Source organism: Scatophagus argus, chromosome 17, assembly GCF_020382885.2.
Source record: "Scatophagus argus isolate fScaArg1 chromosome 17, fScaArg1.pri, whole genome shotgun sequence".
NCBI classification, from domain to species: domain Eukaryota; kingdom Metazoa; phylum Chordata; class Actinopteri; family Scatophagidae; genus Scatophagus; species Scatophagus argus.
The window spans coordinates 1,877,007-1,904,907 of NC_058509.1; the positions used below are offsets into that span (position 1 = coordinate 1,877,007).

The 27,901-nt window shown below is 44.2% G+C and overlaps 2 protein-coding genes and 1 long non-coding RNA gene across 17 annotated transcripts in view; 1 reads left to right on the forward strand and 2 right to left on the reverse strand.

Moving 5' to 3' along the window:
- Positions 1-19,775, forward strand: part of LOC124074126 — a 35,503-nt gene extending 15,728 nt beyond the window's left edge. For 2 of the 8 annotated variants that reach the window (XM_046416697.1, XM_046416696.1), the window contains 7 exons: positions 13,630-13,848; positions 14,296-14,436; positions 15,986-16,141; positions 16,224-16,396; positions 18,146-18,280; positions 19,153-19,290; positions 19,437-19,775. In XM_046416697.1, coding sequence (XP_046272653.1) covers positions 13,644-13,848; positions 14,296-14,436; positions 15,986-16,141; positions 16,224-16,396; positions 18,146-18,280; positions 19,153-19,290; positions 19,437-19,664 — 1,176 coding nt within the window. In that variant the 5' untranslated portion in view covers positions 13,630-13,643 and the 3' untranslated portion in view covers positions 19,665-19,775. Of the gene's footprint in view, positions 1-7,752; positions 7,789-10,205; positions 10,312-11,399; positions 11,594-13,629; positions 13,849-14,295; positions 14,437-15,985; positions 16,142-16,223; positions 16,397-18,145; positions 18,281-19,152; positions 19,291-19,436 lie in introns of those variants that run through there. The other 6 variants (XM_046416690.1, XM_046416692.1, XM_046416691.1 and 3 more) reach the window with 6 other exon arrangements.
- On the reverse strand, positions 1,638-21,289 carry LOC124074129. Of its 2 annotated transcripts, XR_006845792.1 has the most exons (8): positions 21,161-21,289; positions 20,570-20,843; positions 19,457-19,660; positions 18,906-19,252; positions 18,136-18,295; positions 15,966-16,375; positions 13,621-13,763; positions 1,638-1,799 (listed from the first exon to the last, which is right to left on the reverse strand). It is a non-coding gene; the product is annotated as an uncharacterized LOC124074129 (long non-coding RNA). The 2 variants fall into 2 exon arrangements; XR_006845793.1 differs by lacking the exons at positions 1,638-1,799; positions 21,161-21,289 and adding an exon at positions 10,187-10,426 and having other exon boundaries at positions 20,570-20,934.
- A 59-nt stretch (positions 21,290-21,348) lies between these two features.
- Positions 21,349-27,901, reverse strand: part of LOC124074384 (chloride channel protein 1-like) — a 40,633-nt gene continuing 34,080 nt past the window's right edge. For 6 of the 7 annotated variants that reach the window (XM_046417259.1, XM_046417256.1, XM_046417253.1 and 3 more), the window contains 3 exons: positions 27,265-27,369; positions 25,263-25,349; positions 22,047-24,763 (listed from right to left, as the gene is read on the reverse strand). In XM_046417259.1, coding sequence (XP_046273215.1) covers positions 24,242-24,763; positions 25,263-25,349; positions 27,265-27,369 — 714 coding nt within the window. In that variant the 3' untranslated portion in view covers positions 22,047-24,241. Of the gene's footprint in view, positions 21,571-21,936; positions 22,019-22,046; positions 24,764-25,262; positions 25,350-27,264; positions 27,370-27,901 lie in introns of those variants that run through there. The other variant, XR_006845844.1, reaches the window with a different exon arrangement.

Genomic DNA, 27,901 nt, shown 5'->3' on the forward strand with positions numbered 1-27,901 from the left:
AATCTATTTCCTAATGTGCTGAAAGCCACTGTGACTGAATACAAAAGACACCAGCGCTGGTGTCCTCAGCTCTCCTCTTACAGCCGAACAGTTTCCAGACAGAAATGACGGTGTGTGTGTGTGTGTGTGTGTGTGTGTGTGTGTGAGAGAGAGAGTGTCTTGTCTCCTCGAATCTTTGAGAGGTGAGAAAAAGAAGCGTTGCTACTCGCCCTGAACTTCCTCCTGCCATGAAACTGACGCACGTCACAAAACAAAACAAAAAGGGTTAACTGTGTGTGTGTGTTTGTGTGTGTGTGTTGTGTTTTGTGAATAGTTTAGTCAGAAAGCATGAGGACGGTGTCCCATTTTTGTCATTTTGCCCTCCATGATGTTGGAATTTAGCTGAATTAAAGGGGAACTCCATGAACATCTAAAAAGTCCCACAAAATACCAATACTGTGTACCCTTAAAGTGACACGAGTACTAATGAAACACTTCATTTGATATCTCGCCATGCTGACCTGCGTACACAACGCAGCAGCGGGCCAATCACACATCATTCAACCAAAATGCATCATTTGACTGGAGGTTTGGATACTTGGCACCGGGCTAAAGGATGGAGTACCAATACCCAGGACTAGTACAGGAGTACTACTGCATGTGTGGAAAGGGTTGTACCAAATGTAGAAACCCTCAGATCACTTTGTTAAAGACGGTTTATGCTAACTGGTTGGCTCTCAGTTTTCACTGTGAGAAGGTCCTGAGCGTCCAGCAGAGGCCTTTCCGTCAGGGGTTTGTCCTGAGCCTGCGTCAGTTTGCGCCCACAGTGAGGCGTGAGCGGCTGTCTGTCTGCATGCGGCAGCTTGGCAACATGTGCACGGCGAACCCGTCGCTAACCCAGCGTTAGCAGAGTCAGGCTGAGCTCCTCCTGCAGGCGCACACAGTGGATGGCAGAATATCACACACAGGAGCGCAGTTCCTTCACTGCTCAGGAACAGCATCAAATCTAAGCTGAAAGCCAAGCCTTTACCCTCGCACAGCACAACAAATGTGTCCCGGTCTCATTGCTTTCTGACCACACTGTGAACTGCACCTTCCCTCTTTGAAACACGTGCTTAACTTTCCCTCAGCATGTCTCAACATCTGGAAAGAAAATTGAAAAAAGGGGGGAAAAATATGAAGACATGCTGGCGGCCTTCAGAAGCTCACATTAGTCAAACCTTTGTGTGTGTACTCCTGTGTGTGTGTGTGTGTGTGTGTGTGCCTGCACTGTGACGGCTGTGTGTGTGTGTGTGTGTGTTGATAGTCTCTTACCAAGGCCACAGAGCTGCTTTCCCCAGGGCTCATACTATTACTGAGCCATGTATCACTTCTCAGCTGCAGACCCTGGGGGGTGGGAAGAGCAGCAGCAGAACGAGGAGAGACGTTCATGTTATTGTTTTTCCATCACCGCCTGCTGCTGCTGCTGCTTTCTTTTCTTCAGCGTTGTCGTTTCTCCTCCCACACAAAGGCTGCGAGGCCAACATGCTAGCGTGTAATTTTTCACTTCCAAATGGAACAGAAAGACGGAAGCAACCTGTAGCTTCTTTTTCAGGTTAAGATCACATTCCCTGTGGAAAGCATTGCTTTCTGTCCAACAGACATGTTTTAGAAGTGACAAACACTCTGAAATACTGCACGTTTCAGATCTTCTGGTAGGCACTTGATGGCCACAGAATTCATTTTTTTGATCAAGCGTTGTTCCTGTTGAGCAGCGATCCCACAGCAGCCCTCGAGTTGTTTACTCCCGCAGACATGACTCGTCTGCGTAATTCAGAGACCTGCAGAGAGAGAGAGAGGGATTTGACAAAATACAATACAGGAGCTCAGAGAGATGATTCAGACTGAGGATCAGGGGCCTCTGGAAGGGCGGCAAACAAAACACTACAGACTGAGTGACAAAGTAAACACAGACCGAGTCAGCAATGCAAACTGATATTATAAAGCTTAGGTAAAAAAAATACAGGCTGACGGTCAGGGATGAAATCTTTGGATTAGACACAAACAAGAAATAAAACGGTTTAAGGTGCCAAAATTAAAATTCGGTCATTATCCACTCTCCCCTGTGCTGGTGGAAAAAACAAACCAGCTCTTCATCTTCATCAAAACAGCGTGGCAGCATCCTCCTAAACCGAAGGATCCGGGACTTGTTTAAAGTCAACAAACACATAAAATGGCTTAATCTAAGCCTTCACAAGCTGGTTTGGTTCGAGTCTCCAGCTTCTCCGGGGGTCTATCTGAATGCTGCAACGCGGTTATCTTGGGAGGCTGCAGAAATATTTTGTGGACAGAGAAACTTCAGCCGACTTTCCTTCAGCACGAGAGTCGAGTGGAGAACGACAGTCAAGCCAGGAAAAGGTGCTTTCAGCTAAACGACCTCACACTCACCACGCTGACGTAGTGTTGTTTAGAAGGTATCACGCTGATGTTCACCGTCTTAGCTCAGCTTGTTAGTGTGCAGATAGTTTAGCAGGTTTTAAATCAATGAACTAAACATTTGACTTGGTGATGGTGCTAAATTAAAAGTTAAAGGATCATCAAAGCTGCTATGATTCATCCTGAAGGGGCACAAATGTGTCACTAAAAATAAACAAAATGCAAACCTGGTGGCACCAAATTAAAAATCAGGGGATCACCAGAGTCTAAAGGATTTATTCATGAAGGTCTGAAGCAAACATTTCAGTCTGGACCAAATGTAAAGAAAGTTCAGTACAGCTCATTTTCTACACTAATGAATCAGAGGTATGAGCTCATCATGCTCAGATATCCCTGCAGCACTCGGCTCAGTCAAAGGCACATTAGCTGAAACATCAGCCTGTTTGTGGTTCCACTGAAAGTCTGATCAATACTGAGCGCTGCGATCAGGTCTCCTCTGAGGGTTTACGCCCAACGAATTCACACGAGTCCCACTAAAAGGGTGGAAAACACAAACGAATCTGACTGAGATTCAGCTGCAACTGAACTCAAGACTTCATTTACAGCCGTTAAGTGTTTTTCCTCCATCAAGGCTTTTAGACTTCAAATTAGTTTCTGAAGGATGCTGCTTTCACCCACTGTTCAATCCCTTTGTTTTCCACTTTCATGCCCAAACTGTAATGTTTACCCAGCAGGATATGAATATTTTGCTCTGAAACTGAACGTCCACTAAAACTGATGAAAATCTTGAAAGATTAGCAGCTCTTAAAGCAATGACGATCCCACAGCTAATTAACTGCTTACCTTGCATGTCACAGAAAACCCCTACATAGTTCATAGTTCGCTATGATTAAGAGAACAGAAAATAACCACAATAGAAAGTGGTTGCAATGCATGCTGGGATAGGCTTAAGCACCCTGTGGGGTAGTAAAATATGAATGGACTGAAGAAGGTGGTTATTATTGTGCAAACTGTCTGCTTCAGGCAAATGGCGTAAGGTCCGGTTTCCACGGGCATAAAGATCTGATTAGACCAGCTGGGCACAGAGTTAAACGTGGAGCCGAGGATGTCAGTTTACCGACAGACTGTCAGTGTTATCGTGGCCGAAAGGATTTGAGTTTCAGCCTGCACAATGCGGCCGCGTCTCACTTCGATTCAGGAAAATCCACTATTGACGAGGAAGAGCTCAGCTGTTATGTGCTTTATGCAGTCTGTCTGAATACACAATAAGAGCACACACACACACACACACGCCACAAAGACGGTGATGACGCCTGGTTTTTCGTCCTCGAGTTGACCATGAGAGCTTAACATTCACACACTGAGGGCTGCGACTGAATCCAAATCCTGCGACCTCTGACGCAAGCTGTGTTAATAATACACAAGCACACGGTCCAAGGACAGAAACGACACCACTTGCGCCTCCTCACACCGTTATAAATCATCTACGTCCTGCACACACACTTAATAATTCTCTATGTGGGCTACATGCTGACCCTGAACCCTGTTGTGTTTGCATTTTCTGAGTAATTGAGAGTGCAAAACCCACAGTTTTCCGCTCTATAGGACAAAATGATAATAACAGGGTGATTAATCAATACCAAGGACTGAATGATTACCGGCCAGCTGGTGAGATGTCAGGATTTCAGGGCTCACTGTGTTGTATCTTTGAATTCTGTAATGGAGGAAAATGACATCCTGATGTCAAAGTTGTTCAGCTGCTTGTGGTCCCCAGAGGAGTTTTGTTCTTATACTGAAATGTCTTGACAGCTACTGGACGGACTGCCTTGAAATTTAGTCCACACATTCATGTCTCCCTCAGGATGATAAATGTCCAGCATTTTATTAGGTTTCTTTTTTTATTCTTGATGATTGAACTGATTGAGATTGGATGCTAGCCGTCGCACGGCTGTTGTATAAAAACAAAGGGTGGCGAAGTAAGCAGAACAAAATGTAAGGATCATATTATAGCTTTGTTTTAATGTTTGGTTATTATTTGGACTTAATGTAGCCTAACAGAGCAGAACTGAAGGCTACATTCTGCATTTTAAATCAGCTACGTCACACCTTAGCTAGCTGCGGTGTTAGCTATTAGGCTATTAAAACTAATAATGCTAACAGGCGTGGACTGGTGGTGAACGAGCGAGCTATCTGTATTTTAATCAAATTTGATAATAAAACTGATTTCAGCACACTACAGTCATGGTTCACATTACCGGAGGGGAGGGGTCTCACCCTCTTGGCTAATCTTGTGAATTCTGGTTGCCTATTAATGGCTAGCACCGCAGCCTGCTCATGTGTGAAGTAAGCCTGTTAAAAATGTGTCTAAATGTGACATTAGACTAATCTTTTCTACTAACGTCATAATCTGAGTTGTTAGAGAAGACACCCAGCTGAGGTCATAAATCACCGCTGAGTCCCTTTCACACCGAATGCATTAACATTTTAAAAAATTCACAAGCATCACATAATATACTGCTGCTAATGAGTAATAATCAAATACATCATGTTTTCCAAATAATAATGAGACGATTCCTCCTCGGCTGCCTGGGATCGCTGGGTGATTTATTCTACTTGTTGGAAGATTAATTTGCTTCAGTCCAAGTTGCAGCCTCACCGCTCAGCACGTTCATTAGCTTTAGAGATTAAATAAACCATTATTCAATTAGTTCAGTTGAGTCTGTCGGCGGTGCGAGTTTAACACATCAAGTGTTAGTGATTAACATCAGGTGAATGAATGAAGTTAAACGAGAATAAGTTACTTCTGAGTTCATTTTCTCTCAGGTCTACTTGTGATGGAGGTGTGAACGTCCCTGCAGCCTCTGAGTGGATCAGGTTTCTCTGTTCTTGTTAATGTGGATTTGAGGCGAAAACCCAACAAGGCGACCGCTGACTTCGCTAAATCCCTCTGCCATCTCAGGAGCTGCTTTGTTACAGGAGGATTATTCTCATTCCTCATTCACTTGTCACAAAAATAAACATCTCTGACATGAATATTACATTGACGCGTCTGAGAAAACCAAAGGGGCCCGCAGGAAGACAGAATTAATTCTGGCTTTCAATTTCGGCTTTGCCCGTGGTTTCAATTTGCTAACCGTTCCCTGCATTTGACACCAGATGAAAATTTTAATCAGGGTAATAGGGCCTTAAACCGAATCCAAATTCACACTCATTCATGTAGATATTCTCGCTATAGTCTGTGAGCCCGCCAGCTGCTGATTAAGGCATGAATAAATACAAAGACAGAGGCTGAGCTCCATCTTAATTTTTTATCACCTCTGGTACACCGCGCTCTTGTGACGCTGTCCATCTTCCACCAGCTATTTTATTAATGTATTAGCATTTTTATTATCTGGTTTGTGTCCACAGATGACCTTAAGTCCATGGCCGATCTGAGGAGTAATTATGGCCTCTTCCACTGCACTTTTTCTCTTTGCTGTCTTATCTGTAATGCCTCTTTCCAAGCACAAACACAAAGGAGTGAAGCTCCTTTAAAGCCACACAAGCTCAGATTATTCTGTAAAATCCACTTCTTATTCATCTGACATCACAATTAAGGTTACAATATGGCAGAAACATGCTGTTCATTCAATATTTCTGAAATGAATTTGTTACTGCTGTTGGCGGCAGTCACTTCTGTGCTCACAGAAACAAATCAAGACATCAGAATGACGAGAGCCAGCGATGCTCTGGAAAACCAAAATCACTAGCATTAGTGTGGCTTTGTCCAGGTCGGTTAAATGTGCAGACTGCTGATCTCAGTTACAGGACACCTGGATGAAGCCTCGAGTTCTTCTACAGTCTCTTAAAGCATCCACAGCTGAAGCAGAGACAAGACGCGCTGACACAGACGAGTGTATGTCGTCAGTGTAAAACCACATTTTGTTTTTATTCCTAACCAGCCAGATGAAGACTCTTTTCCTTACTAAAATGATCCACTTAACGATCCACTCCAATAAACAGGACTCCATCTTTAAGGGCATCTGGCATGGTGTCCTGCTAACATATGAATCAATGTAAATGCACCACATAAAATAATCATCTTATCTCAATAATAAAGCCAACGTCCAGAGAGACAGACTGTCCTGCACGGGCAAATGTTACTTACTTTTCATGGGACGATAAAATAAACTCTGGGATGTTTTTAAAACCTGCCAGAACCAATTCAGCAGCAGCAGCAGCAGCTTTGTGAGGACGGGAGATAAAAGTTTGGCCTTTACTTTGACATAAAGTTGAAGAAATGTTTCCGTTTCACCTCTCATGCGGTCTGTGATCTGCAGCTTTGAACGGTACGAGTACGATAACAAGCTCAAAGTGCCAGTGGAGAAACTCTCTGGGCCACAGTGACACCGATGTTGAAAAAAAATAAGAATATAAAAGTAAATCATTCTGACATGAGTGTATTTAAATTCTCTGCAGCATCCAACGTTTCCAAACGTTTGCCTTCTCCTGTCTTTGTACAGTACGATGAATATGCATGCTTGCCTGTGAGTGTGTGTGTGTGTGTGTGTGAGGACAAATAAATGGCGTCCTATCAGATTTGCTGTTGCCCACAGGGTCACTGCTGAATGGTATCCACGGTTACCTTAACGTTGTGTAGATGGACAAAGAGACGGAGCAGCTGAACTGCACACAATAACACAACCGCTCAGTCTGGCTGTCATACAGGGTTTTGTTATTTACACTGATTTTATTCACCATCATCATTATTTTTGATCTTTTATTACCGTTTTTTGGCGTGTGTGAGTGTCTGGATCCATTTCTTACATCATACATCTCACTCGTAAAGCACTGTGATTTCAAAAGTTTGATGGATTGAACCTCCTGCTCCAAAAGCTTCTGACTGTCGTGTTGTCGTTTCCTGAGCCGATTAAACCTGTCCGCTGTTAGCTTTAGGCCACCGTTTTGTAGGTTTACATGCACACTCTGGAGCTCTCATCGCACTCGTATCTACGTGTCGCTGCCTGCTCCAATCAGCTGTTACTACTGTTTGCACTACGACGGATTACAGAGCTTCAAGGTGAACCTGAAACTTAACAAGGTTCAGTGTCAAACACTCGCAAGTGTCTGAAGGTTTATTCAAACCTACGATTCACTTCCACTTTATGTCTGTTTAAGACTCAGCTGCACGTTATCACCTTCAAATCTGAATCTGAAAGGTTTAAGCTCTACACAGAAAACATCCAAAAAATACTGTAGTCCAGGACCAAGTCTTAAGTTTCTGTGTCCCAAAACTCCTCTTCACTCTTTCAAATCTCCCTCTTCTCTTCCCACCTTTGCTGTACCTGCACTCCCTCCCCCCCTCCCCCCCTCCCCCAGCATGGCCGTGCCGAGTTTTCCTGGGAAGGAATCAATGTAAGTGTCCTTGTTTAAATCTCCTTGGCTTGTCATTTCCCCCTACATCACTCGCACACCACCTGAGTTTGGGTTTTGAGTCCTTAAGTTGACATCCTTCTTGTTTATCCCTCTTGCCTCTCTCTCTCTTATCTCTCTCTCCCACTCCCTCTCTCTCTCTTATCCCCCCACTTTTGCTCGTTTTCCCCATAAACTCTCCCTCCATGCGTCTCCTCTCTCGGCCCTCTGCTAATCTACTGTACTGCAAGCTTCGTATAAACACAGAGTCACAGATAACAGGCTGTAATAAGCTTATCTCGCCCACAGCCGAAGCCTTCGTACAAGTCACCATTTTTACTGGAAGCCTTGCATTTTTGAAGTGCATCACTTCCCAGCTGTCTCTGTGCATTCAGCGTGATGTGAATTTTGTTGACTCAACTTATCTCCAACAGGGACACTTCCGTTTCAAGCAACAGGGCTCAGGAGAAATGTACTTTTCCCCCCAGAGAAACACCTTGCTGACCTAAAGGGACCGCTGTTTGTCTTTGAGGTCGAATTCTTCTACCTGTGCTTTGTTTTTCCAGCCGGGTGGACTGAGTTTGCGTGTTAGTTTAGGTGAAAGGTTTTATCCGGCAGCCTCTCATTCTTTACGTGGAGGAACTATGGGCCCATTGGAGACAAACCTGACGAATCAAAGTCTGGTATTCAGTATCCGTTCAGCTCTGGTCTGCTCTCCACAAACGCCTAAATATTCTGCTTTGTTCACCAGCCAGTCACTTACTTTGCCTGTCTGCTGTGTGGTGCTGGGCAGGCAGCGTAAAGACGGTTAAGAAGAGTCAGCTAATCGGACCGCCTGCTGCGCAGCTAAGTGAGCTAACTGCTAACCACAGTTAGCAGCAGTTATCAGCTACTCTTTTTACTCATTGCACCTTTAATGACAACATTAAAAAATCTTTACTAAAGCTGCTTTAAAAATTGAGATGCAATATTTTTTTTATTCACGAAGGTAACAGGAGCAAACAGGTCTGCCGAGTCCACAAAGCTGCTGCACTAAATGTTCACATTTCTCCAGAGCTCTGTTGCTTTACACTTTATTGTTACTGTTCAACACCGGAAGGCACAAAGGGAATTTGAGAAATATATTATTTTGTTTGTTCAAATTCCCGTGTTTACAACATGCTCCAGTGAAGATGAAAAACTAATGGAAGACAAAGCCAGGGTCGCTAAAATGTAATGTAATGTAATGTTACTGTGTCATGCACGGGGCAGACTAGATAACATCTGGATTATACTCCTAATACAGTAATTAACACAATTTGACTTCAAATATTTCATCACATGTATCCCACAATCCCCGGGTGTCCACATGTTTTCCCCACTACCTCCCGCTGTTAATTAGCTGTTGGGAGGACCTCATTAAGATCCGGGCTGTGTTCATTAGTTTGCTGGTTGGTTTGCCCTGAGCACTGGCACACGTGCATGAGTAATTTCAGGTTGGTGTGTTGTACACCCGAGCGTAGTGAGCAGTGGAGAATCTACAACCCTGAGTCTCATCTGTCTGGCTTTAAAAGAGTTTCTTAAATCCTCCGACACCGATCCACGCAGAATATGCTGAGTGAGTCACTTTGACCTTGAATACCTCACAGTTACATCACAGGATTTATGACCCGATGATGCCTGAGAGGGTTCACTTCCGCTTCATTTTGCTGCATGTGTCTGATGAGCTTCTTACTTTTCCCATTCAAAGGGTAGAAATAACCAAGAAGTGAGCCTCACCAGGACCAGAAATGGTAGGAAAGCCGAGTGACACTGTCAAACCAGAGAGCTCAGGTTTTCACCAAAGTCTGCACCCTGAAGATGAAACACTTTTTCTCATTAATAATAAGCCTCTTAGCTGCTGGTTCCACTATTTAGCCATCTATTGACTGCACTGTATGCAAGCACGTTCACAGTTTACCACTGAAAACACTGCAGTCATCAATAACTGTTCCATATCATCAAGTTTTTCATGATGATTTTGTGCCAACTACCTGCTGCTTCGCTCACCAAAGACTCTCTGCTGTCCATTCAAATTTCTTTTCAATCGCCACTTAAGGATCCATTTTTCCTTTCAGCCGCGGTATATCTGTGATTCTTAATCGATGATCCTGTAAGACATTTACAAGGTGTCCAAACAATTAACCCTCCTTTCTTATTCCCTCTATTGCCACCTCTTTTCTCTTCTTCTTCTCTCCCTCAATCTGTTTTCTGAATCTTCAATCACCTGCTCTCTTCACCTCAATTTCTTTCATTCCATTTTCTTTCTTGCATTTACTTTTCTCTCTCATCTATTCTCATTTCTTTCCGGTCACATTCTCTCTTTTTGTCGTTTCTCTGCACCCTCCCTCCTCTCGCATTCTCTCGTCCACACCTCACCTTCCTCCCCCCTCTCTCTTTAGTTGTCCATGGAGGACACTACTTCCATTCTGCCTCGTCTCAAGAGGAAGTCCGCCAACTCCTACGGGATCGGTGCCCTGGCTAAGTCCTCTCTGTCAGGTGTGTCAGGTGTGTGTCTGTGCTGATAGATGGTAAAACAGCCCCCATGTTGCCTCCACAAGCTCCGCAGAGGGTCGAGGGTCAAGTTGCTGTTGAGGTCTGACAGGGCTTGAACTTCCTTTCCCTGGAGAGTAAAAGATAAATTTTGGTTTCTTTTCATGTGATGTTCAGATGGTTATTTGGTCAATGATCATTGTGTGGTTTGGTTTCATGGTAATCACCAGACAGAACCTGCTAGAGCTGCTACAATATAAATGACAGTGAACGGGGCAGACAAACAAACCAAAAATGAAATGCAATTTAAATGACATTAATTTAAACTGATTGTTTCCGTTCATTTAGCTTTAGCTTCATAATGTTGAGGTCTGTATGGCTGTTGCTGGGCAAACAAATCACTTGTTCTACTTTGACAGGAAATGAAATAGAGCAAAAGTGGCAAACAAGCGGTTTTGTTTCTTGTTTGCAACCTCCACTTGTCCTACACAAGTGGAGGTGTGTTCATTACAGCCATGTGTAATGTTCACTAGAAAACCTTTTGACGGAAATGTTGCTAACTTGCATTTTCTTTTTTCACCTTTTTTGCAGCTTTTCAGAAGTTTGTTTCAAATTTGCTTGTCAGTAAATGCAAACACAGCTACTGGTGACCAAAGCGACACACCCGATTGTCAAGTTCTTATACTGTTGTGATAAGCAAAGCAAGGCTAATGCTAATATCTACAGCTCTGAGCCAAAACCAAGCTAAGTTAGCTTGGTCATAAGGCCCGTCTGTTGCTATAGAGACAAGCTAATTAAACAAAGCTGACAGAAAGCTAAGATCCAAAAGTATGGCTATTCTGTTATTTTTTTTTTTTTTTGGCTGTAAAGCGCCAATGCTGCTAGTAGTGGTTTAACTCAGTCAGTTCAACTTTATCAATCTGCATGCAGAGCAGCTCAGTAAAAAGCTTCTATTCACGCTTGGTTTCCACGCTGCTTGCAGGCCAAAGAATCATCTGACACACAGGAAAAAAAACAGGAATTATCTTTTCACCTCTGCCACAAGTGGCAGACTTTTGTTAATCAAACTTTGCCTCAACAGACAACTTGACTCTAGAGCAGAGGAAGAGGAGGAGGAGGAGGAGGAGGAGGAGGAGCTTGGAACCAACATGGCCGCCCCTGTGGGTGCCCCTTTCCTATATCACTCCCTACTTTCCCTTCTCTTCCATTGATATCAACAGCAGACGTCAATGACAGTCACATTTCGCAGAGTCATTGATGGAAATCCAATCAGACGTTTGATTTCAAAGAGACTAAAGTAAGTCAGATTACTTACTTTACTTTACTGAAGCATCTCCACAGGCGTGTTGGGAAATGTAGTGTATTTGTAACGTGGCAGTGCTGGCGGCGGTGTGGCCAAGTATCTGTGAAGTAGTGACTCTTTTGTGCAGTGTCGTGACTTCACGTGGCCGGTGCCTCTTCTGTGCTTCCTGCGCTTCAAACTCTGTGCTTCGTCGTGTTTCGTAGTGCAGCGCCTCAGTGTTTGTGTAAAACATGTGCTGTATTTGTCTTTTGTTTTTGTCGTTGTTGTTGTGGTCGTCTGGTGCACTTTAAATAAATCTGTTGGTATCACTTAATGGTGTATAGCATTATTTTATAAGCCTCTGAATAGCCAAGAGCCCAACACCCTCCCTCATCTCTCACCCCTCATCCCTCACCCCCATTCTTTCCATTCCTATTTCCATCCCCAATTAGACTCTGCAGGGAGTGTTTGATTTTCAAATGAGATTGGCTCTCTTTGTCTAAGGGGAAAAACTGTTTCTATTTATAACTCAGCCCGTAACTCGCCCCCTGGACCGGGAGGAGCAATTTCCAAAAGCTCTGTCTCTGTTTATTCATGCCTGTTTGATTTTAATTTAATTTTTTTACCGATCATTCCTCTCTGCAATCTTTTGACTCAGTGTATATGTCCCCAGTTTGAAGCCTGTATTTGCATCTTAATTGGGCAGAGATTTGCCAGTGGACCCTTCTCTACGTTGTTTACACCCAAGGATTACTTTGCTCTGCCTCTCTCAGTCTCTGTAACACGTTTTTAATTACTCAAAGTCTAATGAATCTCATTTATTCTGTTTACCAGGAGATGAGTAATGGCTTTAATTATTAATATGGGTTTGTCAGCGCTTCAGCCGTCATCCTTGTCCTCTTCAGTTCAGTTCAACAAACTCGGAGGAGCACAAAGGCAAACGCTCTGCAATTTGTCACGATGGTTAGCCAACGTCATAACGATTTAGTCGGTGGCAGATTCACCGGTTAATTTATTCGATTTCTCCAGAATTATTAATTAGACCCCAAAGAGCTTGACATGCTGACCTCAAAAAGACAAAAAAGATGAAATCTGTGACTGTTGGAGAAGCAGAGCCTCTCGTTGCTCTTGGTGTTCACCTGAGTGACGCTGGTCTGACTGGTGCTCGACACCACTCTCTGCTCATTCACATCAGTCACATCATTATCATCTAAAACGGCACATAATGATCTGATTGATATGAACAGACGGCGAGTGCTGACTGTTATTTTGATGGTTGGCATGCAAGCAATGACTGAAAAGTGGCAAATTTCAAAGGTTTCGATGAAGATAGATGCGACAGGTAGATATTCAGAGGCGGGTTTGAAAGCAGCAGTGGTTTTGTTAAAGGGACAGTTCACCCCAGAATCAAAGATAGATCTTTTTAGATTAGGGAGTTCTGGTGTGAGCGGCATAGTGTTCGAGATATGAGCTGTAGAGATGTCTGCCTCCTCTCAGATATGACGGAACAAGGTGTCAACATTCAATACAATCTATACTAAATTTTGATCTTTGATTTGTTCGTCCCACAGACAGATAAATATTGACTGTTTTGCTCTTGAGCACAGCGTTTAACCCCCAACTGCTGCAATCAGGTGTGAAAGTGTGGATATGGAGCAGATTGATGTTAAAAAAGAAAAACTGTGCTCAAACAACCTACTTTGGATGAGAAATTCTACAAGGAAGGGAAATGTTAGCATTAAATCTAAAATCTGAAAATGCAAATTTTAAAATTTTAAGTGCAAAGTAGGTGCAAGGTCGTTGCCATGTTTTCATGACCACCCTGAACACCATCCATACCACACACTTATGACCCCATTGGCATTAGTTATTACAGTTTCATGCATTAAACAGCTTTCAGACAACATCACACAGTTGCTCATTACCATTCTACTTCCCCCTGAGCCTCAGCTGGAGGCGTCTTCAACTGCACAGGCCACAAATAATTTTGACAGTGTGTGTGTGTGTGTGTGTGTGTGTGTGCCCTCTTGCTCCCCCCTCACCTGTTGTAGGTGTAACTCGGTCCATGAAGGACAAAGTGACCAAGCCCACCGCCATGGCCCAGGGTCGTGTTGCTCACATGATCGAATGGCAAAGCTGGGGCAAACCATCTGCAGGCCCAATGGGGGGCGCGGGGCATACCAACCTGCAGAGGGAAAAGGAGAGGAGGATGGAGAACGACGCTTACAGCGACCTCAGTGATGGCGAGAAGGAGGCTCGCTTTGCTGCAGGTGAGGATACGTCTGGGAAGTGAACGTGTACATGAACATGTGCAGCAGCACACAGAGAGCCAACTGGAGACCAAGTCATGTTGAGACCAGCTCTGTTTTTGACACCAACCTGTATGGTCTGAAACCATGTCTGATTTGCATAACAAAGGTTGATCACACTGGCATCTTTTTCTTGAATATTAATTTTTTGCTATTCACAGGTGCACCATTTCTATTCACTCAAGTTTGGATAACCTAATTGGTTCTGGTCCGTCTGATCCGTCTAGCTAATGACTTCTGTTATCCTTGGTTTGTTTTCATCACTAATTAACTTCTGTATGTGTTAGCAAAGCAGGGACCGGGGCTCGTTTTGCGCATCTCTAACGGTGTTTCAGTGAGTTAAAAGATCTTCCACATGCTGCACCTCAGCTACGACCGACGCTACTCTGCTCTCACTCCCCCCTTTAGGCATCATGCAGCAGTTTGCGATTTCTGAGGCGACTCTGTTCGGCTGGAACTCGATGGACGGGGAGAGCATGGGAGCCGGCTCCAACCACGGCAGCGTCGCTCACCTCAGTGAGGTCAACCAGGAGAGCATCACCAGCAGAGGTGCTGCACTTTAAAACATTTCTGCACTGCAAGTGGCCACAAGGCAGGACTGTAGGGGTAAAGCTCGCCGTGGTTTCAGCGTGAAACCGCCGCAGTATTTGGAAGGAATATTTGAGCTTTTAGCTTGCATTACACGATGCAGAAGGAATTCAAAAATCTGGTCTTGTGCTCTCTATTGACGCATGTATGCACAGTTTGGGAAAATCAGAGCCCTGCTGGAAAGTAAAAACAGCCACGTCAGTTATTCTGCCAACCAGCTGTAAAGGACGTTTGGAGGGCAGGCACACAGCTGCACATTTCTGCCTTTCACTGCTACTGGGCACTTACTCAAAAACGTCCAAATGACAAATCCAGACGACAGCCTGTCATTTTTGAAATATCAGAGCACACTGTGACGTGGTCTCATGAGCGCCTGAGTAAGAGAATTTACCCCAAATCTAGAAGACAAGTTGTGTTCAAACGAGGAAAAGTGCATGAAAATGTGAAGTTAAAAGATGATTACGCTTAACACTTGGTTGAATAAAACAAAAACAGTTTGGGGAAAGAAACTCATATGCTGATTTGTGGTTTGAGCCTCAGGTGGTAAAATGTCTGCTTAGTTTAGTTCCACACAGGATGATAAAAACAGAGAGAAAAGAAGGGAAGAGGGCAATTTGCTCATGCAAGACTAGGAAACCCCGCCTGACCTCGCAGCAACAATTTCTGTGTCTTTTTGTGGCTGTTAAAATAATTAGAAAAATCTCAACAGAAATGCGGACTCGTGTGCTGCTTTCACTTGTGCACACTGTAAACACTTTCTGCTTTAGTTCTTGCTGGTGTTTAGCAAAGCAGAGTGCTGTCTAAACCCTGAGGGACCCTGTAGGTTAGCGCAAGGACTTAGCCCTGCTCTCATTAACAACACCATATGGACTCTGCTCTGTGCTTTATCTAGCATGCAACACTCACACACACACACACACTCAGAAACGATTAAAAAGCTACTTAATATCAGCGTTGGGTCTGAGGGGATGTTTCTCCTCCACAGTCTGAGTGTTCAGCACTGCTGCAGACAGGCTAATCATTCTCCTATTAAAGCTATTACATTTTGTTGCTACTGGATGAAGTCAGGTTTATCCCTGTGTGTGGCTTTATAGGACCTTCTAAACTCTGCTGCTAATGACTCCATTCCAGTTTATTTTTCTCCATTTTTTCAAAGTAAAACTATCTGCTCAAACCTTTTGATTTGGGCAGATGCTGAGGCCCGAGACTTTTATCATGTGTCCTCTAAAAACACGCCAATTTTGAATCCCCGACTCTCACTAAAGCAGAGAAACATAACTGTCTTTGTCTTTAACCAGCCTCTACAGTTTAAATCTTTACAGCAGAACTTAACTGTACCCTCTTATTGCCACCACACAGCTCTTCAAGGTTCAATAGTGACGTTAAAAAATTGAAGGAAATCGTTGCTAAAATCAAATTTTCATCCTTCCCTCTTCTGCATCGTCCTCTCTTTTCCTCTTATGCCGTCTCCTGTGTCTCACTCCTCCCACCTGTCCACCTTCTCCTACAGACCAGGTGCTCCATCACTCCTCTGCGGATGTCTGGCCTCACACATACGTCTCACAGGGCCTGTACTGCCTGTCGTCCTCCGACGCCTGGGACCCAATCACCAGCCAGCCCTCGGGCGTGGCCTCCCCTGCTGCAGGCTCCTACATCATGGCTGCCGGTGAGGGTTGCACTCTGTCCAAATGTTCGACTGTGTCTCTGGGCGCGAGGCTCCGTGGTGAAGTGTTTTGTGGTTGCTCCAGGTGGCAGCAGCGGCGCCGGGGGTACACCTGGTGAGGGGTACGAGGGGACGGTAGGCAGTTACCTTCAGCAGCACCAGGCTCATCTCACCCTGCAGCAGCACAACCAGCTCCAACAGCTCCAACACCTTCACCACTACCAGCAGCAACAGCTTCTGCAGTACCAACAACAACAGGTCAGTACTGCTGAGACACTTCATTCATGAGTGACAATAACAGCTGGGAATTTAAATGTGACCAAGACATTCACACTGGATGAACAGTCCCAGGTTATCAGTCCTGCCACTGCACAGTACATGTCATGTTTCAGTCTTGCTCCAGCACCAGCCCTCTTTTAAAATTTTGTTTTTAAAAGTAATTTTCATGATGCAATAAAACTAATGTTGCACGGTGGATGTATTTATTGTCTTTAGGTCAGCCAGTTCACCACTTTGAATCAGAATTGAGTTCCTCAATAATTACTGACAGATGACTTTTTGCCTGTTTGAAAATCGGATCAAGCAGTCGTATGTGTCGCCGATTGGCTGCAGGTTAATCTAACTGCATCTAAAGGAATTTTGGTCTGTGCCCAGGCTGGATTAATCCCAGTAAGTTCGGTGAGCTCCTGACTTTTGACCAGCTCCACCAGCTGGTCAAAGTTCATCTGAATATCATGGCATGAAATTTTGCAGATGTGCATGTTTCTTAAAAGCTAACGATGACTTTGATGAACCCGACTTTTCACCCCAGTGTCACCGTGAGATGTGACATTTGAGTTTTTCACTTAAATGTCTCAACAACAAACCCCATGAAATTTGGTACACTGGACACTCAGAATGTTACTGATGTTAAACTTAAATTTGTCCAGTATCATATACTTTAAAAATGAATGATGTTCCCTTCAGTCTCAGCTGTAATATATCAGCATGCTAAATTGAGATGGTGAACCTAGAGAACATCATGTTAGAGCTGAACGCACTGCAGTGCAGCTGAAGTGCTGCAGGAATGTCTTGTTTTCTGCACCAGAACCTAGACTGGATGTGGTCTAAGTCAGCCGCTGCCTCCCAGCTCTCGGGCTGCTGGAAGGTTTTCAGCAAACAAAGTGAGTCATGATGAACTGTGACACCCGAAGACTTTTTCAGCTTTGCTGGCTGCTTTTGCATTGGTCCATCTAAGAGCTCATTAAATAACTGAGGGTTATGAAATAATAACTTGAAAAGGTCAGGGACTGCTGATCCAAGACCACAATGGAAATGAGCTTGTTAGCTTTACTGTGTGTATTATATGGTTTCCCTCGTGGAGGAGACAACTGAATATATTACATTACATTCATAATGAAACTTTTCAGTCAGTCAGTCGATTTTCTGAGCATCAGTCAATGCATAAGAGCCCGAGACATTGCCAGCACCGTCCCTGACTCACAAGTTAAAGGTGGATTAAAAGCAGAAACAGACTACTAGGAGTGATGAGAAGGAAGTGAAAAAACCGACAAAAGTTGCTGTCAAACGCTGCTAAATGCTGAAAGAGTAAAACAGCTTTGTCAATTGTTGTGGCATGACGTGTGGTGATGCAGTATATCACAACAGCATTGTTATCCATTACTGAGCAGCAGAAAACGGCAGCAGCTGAGAGGCTTTAGCGGGTTTTAAATGTTTAGTAGGTGCCAAAATTTTTGTTTCAAAGAAAAAGCATGTTTCAAAAATGAAGGAGCGTGAGTAAATCACTGCTGAGTCACCAGTAAAGATCAACAATTGGATCAACTATTTCAAAGTACACACAGCAGACAGTTCACTCCAAAATACATACAGCTGATATCTTCAAAACTGTGCAACTCACACCAAAACAATCTCGATGTTTTTTTGATTTTGGGGTGAACTGTCCCTTTAAGCTTATTTTAAATAAACCCTCATTAATTTCCTTTCCTTTCCTTTCCTACCTGACTGCAGGCCATGGAGCACAGGCCACATAGTGCCTCCCATTCCCTTCAAGCCACTCCCAACAGCACCATCCACAGTCTGGGTCCTCCCACCCACCCCCGCCTAGCCGACCTGTGGGGAGCGGCGCAGGTCGAGGCACACCACGTAGGCACTCGCCTGCTGAATCCAAATGGTCAGATTACAGACTTTGCGGACTTGATGACAGTTTAATATATTCTGACACAATAGCTATGAGAGTCAGTAAAGGTACAGGGGTAGCATGTCCAGCTAGTTACTGTCACAGAACGAGGGAGACAAGATAACAATTACACCACGTCTTATTGTGCATTTTAATGCAGGAAGCTAAGGTTTATCTTCTTTGTTCCTGTTTCTCAGGCACCTTTCTTCAAGGGTGATCGAGCTGATGTTAATATTCTGCACAGGAAAAGCCTCTTTGGTCTTTTTCCATCATGTCTGAATATCCATCTTGGCTAATCTGTTTTTTGTGTTCTGGATCTGGCTTTGTTTATATCAGCAGGGCATATTTATCTCACATCTGTAGTGCAGTGAATGATGGGAGAAAACTGCCAGGCAAGTCGGCAAGGTAGGAGACAGGCTGGAAACCTGCATGGGGCACTGCCAAAAGTCTGCATGACAGCCTGTAGTGGACCTGATGAATTGTGACAACGAACGACCTTAAACCCGCCGGTCTTCAGAATAGCATGCTGTAAAGTCCGCAAGTTTACAACTCAAAGCATTTGGATTCAGCATCTCTGTCTGTTGTACCTACCTAAGTATCTGTCTTCTGTCTCTGATGTCCTGCACAGGCAAACCAAACTGTGGTGGGGACAGGGGAGCTCATTTTCTGCTTGTCCACCTTTCTTCTTTCCTCCCTGTCTTCTTTGTCTGTTTCTTTCTTCCTGTGACTGTGACGTGAATTGAAAATGATGTCAGTCTGTAATCAAACTCACGTGGCCTCTTGAATCATCTTCCAGTTTCCGACAAGCAACTAAATCAGGAAACCTAACTGGTTTCAGGTGGAGACTGTCGGGCAGCTGAGCGGACAGATGGCTGAAATGGTTGGAGGTGTGGTGGAGACGGTCGGAGAGGAGCCAGAGCCCGAGTCTGAAGACATCCCTGAGCAGCATGAAGAGGAAGAGGAGGAGCTGACAAAGGTGAGTTAACTTCTTAGCTCAAAACACAAATTACCAAACACCAAGTTGTCTTTCAGCTGTTTGCTCTCTGCTGTAATCCTAAAAGCTGATGCATTAGATGAGAGCTCCACACTGTCCTTTAAGCACTTCATTTCCCGTCATTACAGGTAGAAGAGATAACATTAACCTTGGAGCCGGAGCCGTGCTCCTTGACCCCGTCCCCGCTGAGGGAGGAGGTCCCGTCCACCAGAGGCTCAAGCCCAGGACTGCCGGCACAGACGGCCGAAGCCGTGGCTGAGAGGATACCGTTTGACGTCACGCCCTGTGTCGTCCAGCTGCTGGAAAAGGACGAAGAGGCGGAGGAGGGCTCCATTGTTGTGGTTGCAACCACCTAAATCATAGGGCCAGGAAAAAAAAACTCGACAAAAACAGGAAATAAATACTTCAATAATCAATCAAGCTATTCTATCCCAAACCCCAACCCCCTCCCCAATATTAATAATTCAGAGAAACCAAGTTACTGCGGCAGATGTGGAATATGACGTTATGTGACAACGGACACACAGAAGTCAGACAATTCAGTGACTGCTGAAACAAGCTGCATGAGGATGAGTTTGGACCAATCGGACCAAAGAACCAGGACTAACAGCTGAACAGTATGCTAACAGATAGATGTGAATAAGAAGACGGTTGGACAAGAAGACGAGAGAAGACAAGGACCAAGTGAACAATTCAGTGCAATACATGGACACAAACATGGACACAAGGACACATGGGTCAAACAGTATTTGCAAATAATTCTGAGTGGTCGGTTCAAGCTGCTTTTAGCGGCGTCTGACTGAAAACTGTTATATTTCGCTTCGACTGAGAGCTCGTCTGAGCCCTGAGCTCAGAGGTTCTGACGAGGTAAACCCGGTCCAACCTGATACTCCCTACACTGAGCTGTGGCACACACTTGGAGTCATTTGCAAACATGTGATCTGGACACAACCAAAAGAACGTGCATGCTTTTTAACAGTGACCTAGCCCTAACAGTATAACACAGTATACAAAGTAATATCAAATTGCTTTTTATAACAAATGACAAAATCAAATAAACTGACATGTATTTGTATGAATGTAAGACTGTATGTATGTGTAGTATGTATGTATGTTTGTATGAATGTAGCTTTGTTTGTGTGTAAAATATATATATTCTGGGAAACTGACTCTTCTTGGTGTTCTCTTATGTATGTACATACATTTACTGCAGACTTGCAGTCCAACCAGCCCTTAATGCCAGACGTAAGCTAATTCTAACCTCAGAGGCACAGCATGACATTTCTGCCTCCAGAGGCCACCACCACCATCATCATCATCATCATCAGGTGCTTCCTGTGCTTCCAGGGAAGTTACAGCACCTAGACAGGGAAAACGGGATGCAGCGACACTGACAGGCGACCAGACACTATACAATAAACAGTTGACGACGGCACCGATTTCACCCGCCGGTTTGCAGACTTCTGTTTCAGGCCACGTTCTTCAGATGAAGCCGTCTGGGAAGCCAACCGGGCCAGCAGCCTCTGTAGTTTAGCCTGAATGGATATGAAGGTAAAAGGCCGCGTCAAACCGCTGAGCATCTGCTCTGAGTCGGTGAAGGTGATATAAGGTCCAAAAATGTTTTTCTTTTGAAAATCTAGTTTTCAGTTGTGGGTCTATGAGTGTGATCTGACACGAGGGCCTGGAAGCCCATCCTGGTCCACCAGTCAACTCGCAAAAGTGCGATGTGTGAACTTAGCATGCGATTTATATGTCTGCTAAAACATGCAGAGCAGATCTTTAAAGGCAGTTTAAATGTACGCTGCCTGTCAGAGGCCTCAGCAGATTGATGGCAGCACAGCCCGAGACTCACTGCAGGGCTCAGTGACAGGTCAAATATCAATTAAGATGAATGCTGGGACTCCGCAGGAAGACTGGCCCAGCTTCTGGCATCTCCTCCTGTGCACCAATGAGGCCGAACTGCCTCGAACAAACAAACCAAATGTTGTCACTGAAAGAATCCTCTCGCTGACGTTTCACTCCCTCGATGATGTCCTGTAAATCATTCAAAGTCAAAGCACACGAGCCTCAGATGAGACGATGTGACACCTGACTGGGAAACGCCGGACGGCCATCAAAATGAAAGTCGATGTAAAACTTATGGATTTTTTTGTCAGACTGAAATAAGTGAGATGTCAGTCATGCGGTGTAATTACGCTGGTCTTCAGTCACTTTAATTGCTTCTGTAGAGTCCATCCAAAGCTGGTAATAGAAAAGTTTTCTCTAAAAAAAAAAAAAAAAAGAGATCATTTCAAATCCCTCACTGCACAGAAGAGCACCGACTAAACGACAAAAATGACTTTCATTTCAAAGTGAGACATGCAGAAGAGGGGACACCTACTGACTAAATTATATGAGGTAGAAAGCGCAGACAGACAGGAAATCTAAAATTAGGTTTAATCTAACAGTCAGCTAAATAAGCTTTTAATGTGTCGCCAATGATTAAATAGTATTGTTATTACACTTTATTCAGTGGTCACACTGAAACACAGCACTAGCAAAACTTCAGTGGTCACTGTGGTTATTTTATGTATTCAGAGTAGTTATGAAGTGATTTCTAAAGCAAAACTCTATTTATTTCTTCCCTACCTTGACTGAGTTCAGTTCCTGGTCCAGGTGACTGAGTAACTGTCCCTGTCCCTGTCCCCCTGCTCTGCCTCTACACGCCTTCCTGCACAAATGAAGGTCACACACGAAGGTGAACAATCAGGACACCTGACAAAACTTTATTTGGCTACACCTTTCACAGTTTTGTAAATTTGGAGATAACAATTGACTCCACTAAAAGATAAATAAATAAAAACATGAACAGACAGACAAAGGAAAAAAAAGCCCGTTTAAGAACCAGACACACAGACTTATAATTCACACAGACAGAAAGAAAACGTTTTCTGTTAAATCTGCAGGTTTAAAGACTTTTAAGGCAGCACCTGAGAAACTGAATCCAGGAGATAAGAAGAGTGGAAGAGGAGACGAGCTTCAGTCAGACATCAGCTAACAGGCTAAAGGCTAAAGTGCAGTTTGGAACCAGCGATTTTGGGACAACTTTGGGTTTAAAGTTCAGTTATGTGATAGTTTTGACATGAACACCAACTCAAGTGTCACTTAAGTGCTGACCACAACAGGAAACAAACCCAACACTGAACCTCAATGCAGCTTTTAGCCTCTTTCAGTCAAAGGTTTTACATCCCATCTGTTCACAAAGTGGTTGAGTCTCTCTAACATCACGCATCTGATTGATGGTTTTTACATTTCAAAAAAGAAAAGAAAAAGGAAGTCAAGTCACTTTCACCTTTAAATCTTAAGCAGCAGAATAAAAAATCTTTGGAGCTGAGGTCTCACATGAGCAGCTTCACGTCCTGTAATCTTCATCGTGACAGGTCTAAATTAAATAGTTTTGCTCATGGGATAATTTATTAAGCTAATTTATGCATTAACAGGCAAATATCTGTCTGTCAACATACATCTTCATCTTCGTTTAACATTTAGATGACATGTCAGCTGTCACTCACTGTCACGATGTCGGCCATCACGCTGCTTATGAAGCACAATGGAGCTTCTGTTATTTCTTTGTTGTAATCTTAAGAGATTTAAAGTATTCATGTGAGATTTTGATGACCAACTGGAAGGCGTCCTTGTGGGATAAAAACAACCTCCAGGACCCCCGGCGGGAGTCTGGCTGTCGTCAGCCGCCTTTAGCTGCACCATCTATCAACTTAAGCGTGATGAGATGAGCTCTGAGGCTGCATCCACAAGGTCAGCACACAATTTGGAGGTCGTTTGGGGGCTTCAGCCAATCTTCCACAGAGGACTGAGCGGCTCCATTAGGCTACTGCTATCCAGATGGTCTGTTGCCAGTTAAAAAGAAAAAAAATCAATAGCTGCTGCGCTCATCTGATAAAAACCTTCTTTTTAAAAGACACAAACGATCAGGTAACGCAGACCTGCTGTGCAGGGGTTCACTGGGTTCGGTTCTGGTCTGAGCAGCACAGGTTTGGATTACTTTTCAATACATAAAAACACTGATATGCAAGACATGTTGTACACTGAAAAGACACTAATCCTGGAGAAAGCAAAAACATCCATCAGTATCATCTTATAGATTTTGCTTTTTAAATCCCGCGGCACAGCTGTGTTGCTGCTTCAGTCCGAGCGTCTCCTTCAAACAGTGTCAGCACCAGTCTGATGACAGCAAGCAGCCATTTACTCCCACCTCGAGAACAAATCAGAATCTTAATATTTTGGATTTTGCAGAACAGATGGGTTGCTGTGAGATCAGGAAACATGATGAACCTGACAGGACATGTGACTCGACGGTCCGCTAATCTGTCGTTCTCCCTATGGCAACATCAGCTGTTGTATCAGCGATGTTGGCTGAAAAAAGCAGGCAGGCTGAAATTCAACTGTGCTGTTCTGACGGGACGTGCAGTGACTTAAACCAACAGCACGTAACAAAATTCAGAGGTAACACATGTAACCTTAGCAGTTATTACTGACCCCTAATTACACGCCTAGTGAATAGTAAAAATGGCAAATGTTGGTAGCAACGCCTTTGTGAGTGAGGCTCAACCAATTTGTCTCGAGTCTGTTTATGTGAAAATCACAAGAAAGAGAAACTGAGGAGGAAGTTATCAAAAAACATAAACATCCAGAGCTTATTGAGGAAAGACTGAAGGTTTGGGATGAGCAAGACAAAGCAAAAGCTTTTAACACCAACTAGAAGGTCAGTGAAATGAGCAGAGAGACTCTCACTTGACTTGAAGAGGTAAAAGGGTGTCCAAAGACCAGAGCAACAAATTAAGAACAGAACTAAAAAACTCACGCCATTAAAAAAGTTTTCCATTATAAAAAAAAACAAAAAAAACAAGAAACATAACCATCACTCTCAACTAATCTAAACCATTGGCTCATCGTCGCTGTCTTCATCCCCCTCGAAGAGTCCCTGTGGAGGTCTCAGGGTGGAGAGAGGGCTGGAGGAGGAAGGAGAAGGTGAAGGAGGAGGAGGAGGACTGGACGAAGACGGCACTGGGGGAGGAGTGGAGGAGGGAGGGAGGGTGAGGTTGCTGTTGTAGCTGCAACTGCGGCTTGAAGTGCAGGCACCTGTGCTGCTTCTGCTGCTGCTGTCCTCCACCTCCCTCTTCACACCTTCGACCCACACCTCTGTTTCACCGTTTGGGCAATCATGATCATGATGATGGTGGTGGTGGTGGTGGTGGTGGTGAGGGGGGCAAGGGGAAGGAAGTTGGGAAGCAGTTGGAGCTGAGGGAGAGGAGGTGGAGCTCGGGGAGGAAGGAGCAGTGGAAGAAGAAGGTGGAGGTTTAGTGACAGAGTTGTGGTTGCTGATGTCGCGAAAGCTGGCAAGCGGAGGACGGAGCCGGACGCCAGAGCGGGTGGAGCCCTCGATGGCCTTCTGGAGCTGGGGGTGGAGGCGGAGGACAGGCAGGAGGAGATAAAATGAAAAGAGTAGAGGGAAAACAAGAGGAAAGAGGAACAGAAGCAGAAAGACAGCAAAAAGAGTGTGAGAGAAAAGAGGAGAGAAAGGAGAGAACAGAAAAATAAAGAAAAAGAAAAGAAAAGGGTAGAGAGGAAGGAGAGGATGACAATTAGCAAGGAAAGACAGTAAGACGGAGTACAAAAGAAAGTCTGAAAGTGAAACACGCAGACAGAATATTGATTACACTATCAAAATACTCATACATAATTCAAAAAGCTTTATGAGCAAGCGAATCAGGAGCAAAAACCAATTGGACTTTGTTTCCTTCAAAGTCAAGACAGACAAGACTCCTCAAAGTTGAGTGTATTAAAAAAGGAAGACGGACATCAATATGAATTCGATTAAATTTACTGTTTAGCATTTGGTTTCGGGTGACCTTCAGCAGCTGGAGTTAAGGAGAAAACCAGGTGAAGTATCTTACCTCTTTGAGCGCCACCACCCCCACCAGTTTGCCGATACTGGTCACATACGCATGACTTAGCCCCAGCAGTGAGAATAAAGTGTGAGTCTGTGGAGACAGAGTGACAAGGTCACGCGTCAAACCATGACAAACCTGTCCCTCTCAGACCAGGACGGCCTTTCTACATCTGTCTGTGAATCCAGATGCTTTACAGGCTCTGTGCTTCTCTGTCAGCTCTGTCTAGACACCAAGATGAAAGCGAACTGGCTCCAGGCTCCAGGTGAACCGCAGACAGACAGAAACGTGTTTCCTTGAGGTAAGGTCACACTTCAGATGAGCTCTTTGTATGCATGAGCGCACCTCCGCCAAAATCAAAGCCTCCCTTTGCTCGTGAATAAGCAGAGTATTGTGGATTACCATGAGAAGGAAAAGTGATGTGATGATAGAAAAGCTAACAGCGCTGGTACGTGTTAATACATTTGAGTCGCTGCAGCACCGTGAACAGGTCGGCAGTTTGGCACAGGGCTGACAAACAGACACAAACAACCATTAGCCTTTAGAGTCACCAGTTAACCTCGCACTAAGCCCCCGACGTTTTACAAACTACCACCATGAAAACCAGGAGTTTACCTCGCGGTGTCTGAACAAATGAAAAACAAAAGGCACAACTCCCACATGTAAACGTTTGGCCTAACGAACTCTGTTAATAAGATTCAGCTCTCAGTCTAAAAATATTAAACGTTGTTGTTAATGCGGGCGACGCCGGGTGAATAAATCCAAGTCTCCACTGAGTGTTTTTCATGTGCCATTACTCCCACTGTCAAGGTTATCCTCGGCTGAACGAGACTTTACACGAGTAAACAACTCAAGGAGCTGATTGTGGCAACACCAACAAAAGACTTGACAATTGCTCAAGGAGCTCGACTCCATTTATATGTGAACAAAAACCCAAAACAAAACGAGCAAAACTTAATTTATGCTTTGCAATAAGCTCTCCGTACAACCAATTTCATGCAAGTTATGAGGTAATGAGTGATAAATTTGAACGAAATGGACAATATTTCCTCAGTTTCTCACAATGTTTTTATGTTTGCTTAAGATATTTTCCTTTTCAAATGTAAGGTTGCAGTAGACAGTTATGGAAATGAGGCTGTTGGATTAATAAGATGTTCCCGTGTATGACAGCACGGGAAAAGCAGACGAGGTTGATTTATGTTGCTGGAGACATTTTAATATAAAACACTCAGAACAGGAAACATACAGCCCATTTCAGCAGCGATTCCCACAACCTGCTGATTAAAGAGGCTTAGAACTAATGCACCTGCTGTTTCCAGTGAGGTGTGGCTCTGAGCGTTTCACACACTAAAACATAAATCAATACTAATTTCATGAGAGCGACACTGTGACCACTGAACACACCTAGAGAGGTTACAGAGTCCTTCAAATCACCTTCAAGGTCATATGAACAAATGAGAAAACTACATTTTCCCTTTGGAGGCCATTTCAAATTCAACACATTCACACATTTTTCTAATTATTTAAATGTACAAACAATATCATTCCTGCATAGTTGTGTTGCTTTTTACCGACCACAAGCAGCACTAAAGAGAAATGTTTTAATGAGAAAGGCCCATTTTGGTTAGTTTGTCATCCACAACAGCACAGCAGCAACACAGTGCAGACTGATGCTACAGAGGACTTGTTTACACTGGTTACCTCTACGTCGTTACAAATAAAATTTTGGTGATGGACGATTGGTTGAGGTGACGAAAAGACACGTAAAGATTGGGATAGAATGAATGAATGTCCAAGTATCACAAAACTGGCTTTGCGTATGTCTGAGCAAAGAAATGCATTTAACGCATCTTTAGGCCTTCGGGGAGAAAATCCGCAGTGTCTCGATCCAACACCCAGATTTCACAGAAACTAAGTGACAATGAGGAGGGTGCACTCAAACGGCTGTTGGGCTCCGATTTAAACGACTTCTGACCTCAATGACGCCTGTTTATTTTTCCTCACCAACCTTGTGTAGTGATGTCCTCTCGACCAGCTGGAAAGGTGAAGGGTCTATTCGTATCTCATCGATTTCCATCGGCTTGTCCATCTCTTCCTCTTCCCACGCTTTGATCTGCGGCGGCAAATAAGAAGCAAGGTCACACAGAGGTGAACGGGCTGGCGTTAGCTCAGCGACGCTCTCATGAAGGGAAAAATCCCTCCTGCCTTTCAAATGTATGAGTTCAGCCAGAGGTGGAGATCAGCAAGCAGCACAGCATAACATTAAATAAACCGTTAAACACTGAGGAAAACTGAAGGTGAGTGTGTCCGTGTGTGGCCACTACTAGATGTAACTCAGCACGGTTTTGCAGCTGTGAAAAACCTTGAAACCCCGTGTGGCGTCCTTCCATGTCACCGGGCTCCCTCTCTGAGATTTAGGATGTCTGACACCTTTTAGCCTCTCTATGGATTTTACCTACACGCCTCAGCCCGCTGCGACACGGGCAGCACTCGTGTAGAACTTACAGGGCGATGTTACGGGTCATTTTGGGAAAAGTGCCAGAAAGAGTAAAGGCAGAGCAGCAGACAGAAAAGGACTGGAGGGCACAATATTGTTTTGGTGCTCTGAACCAGGAAAAAAAAAAAAAAAAGTCTCATTTATAATT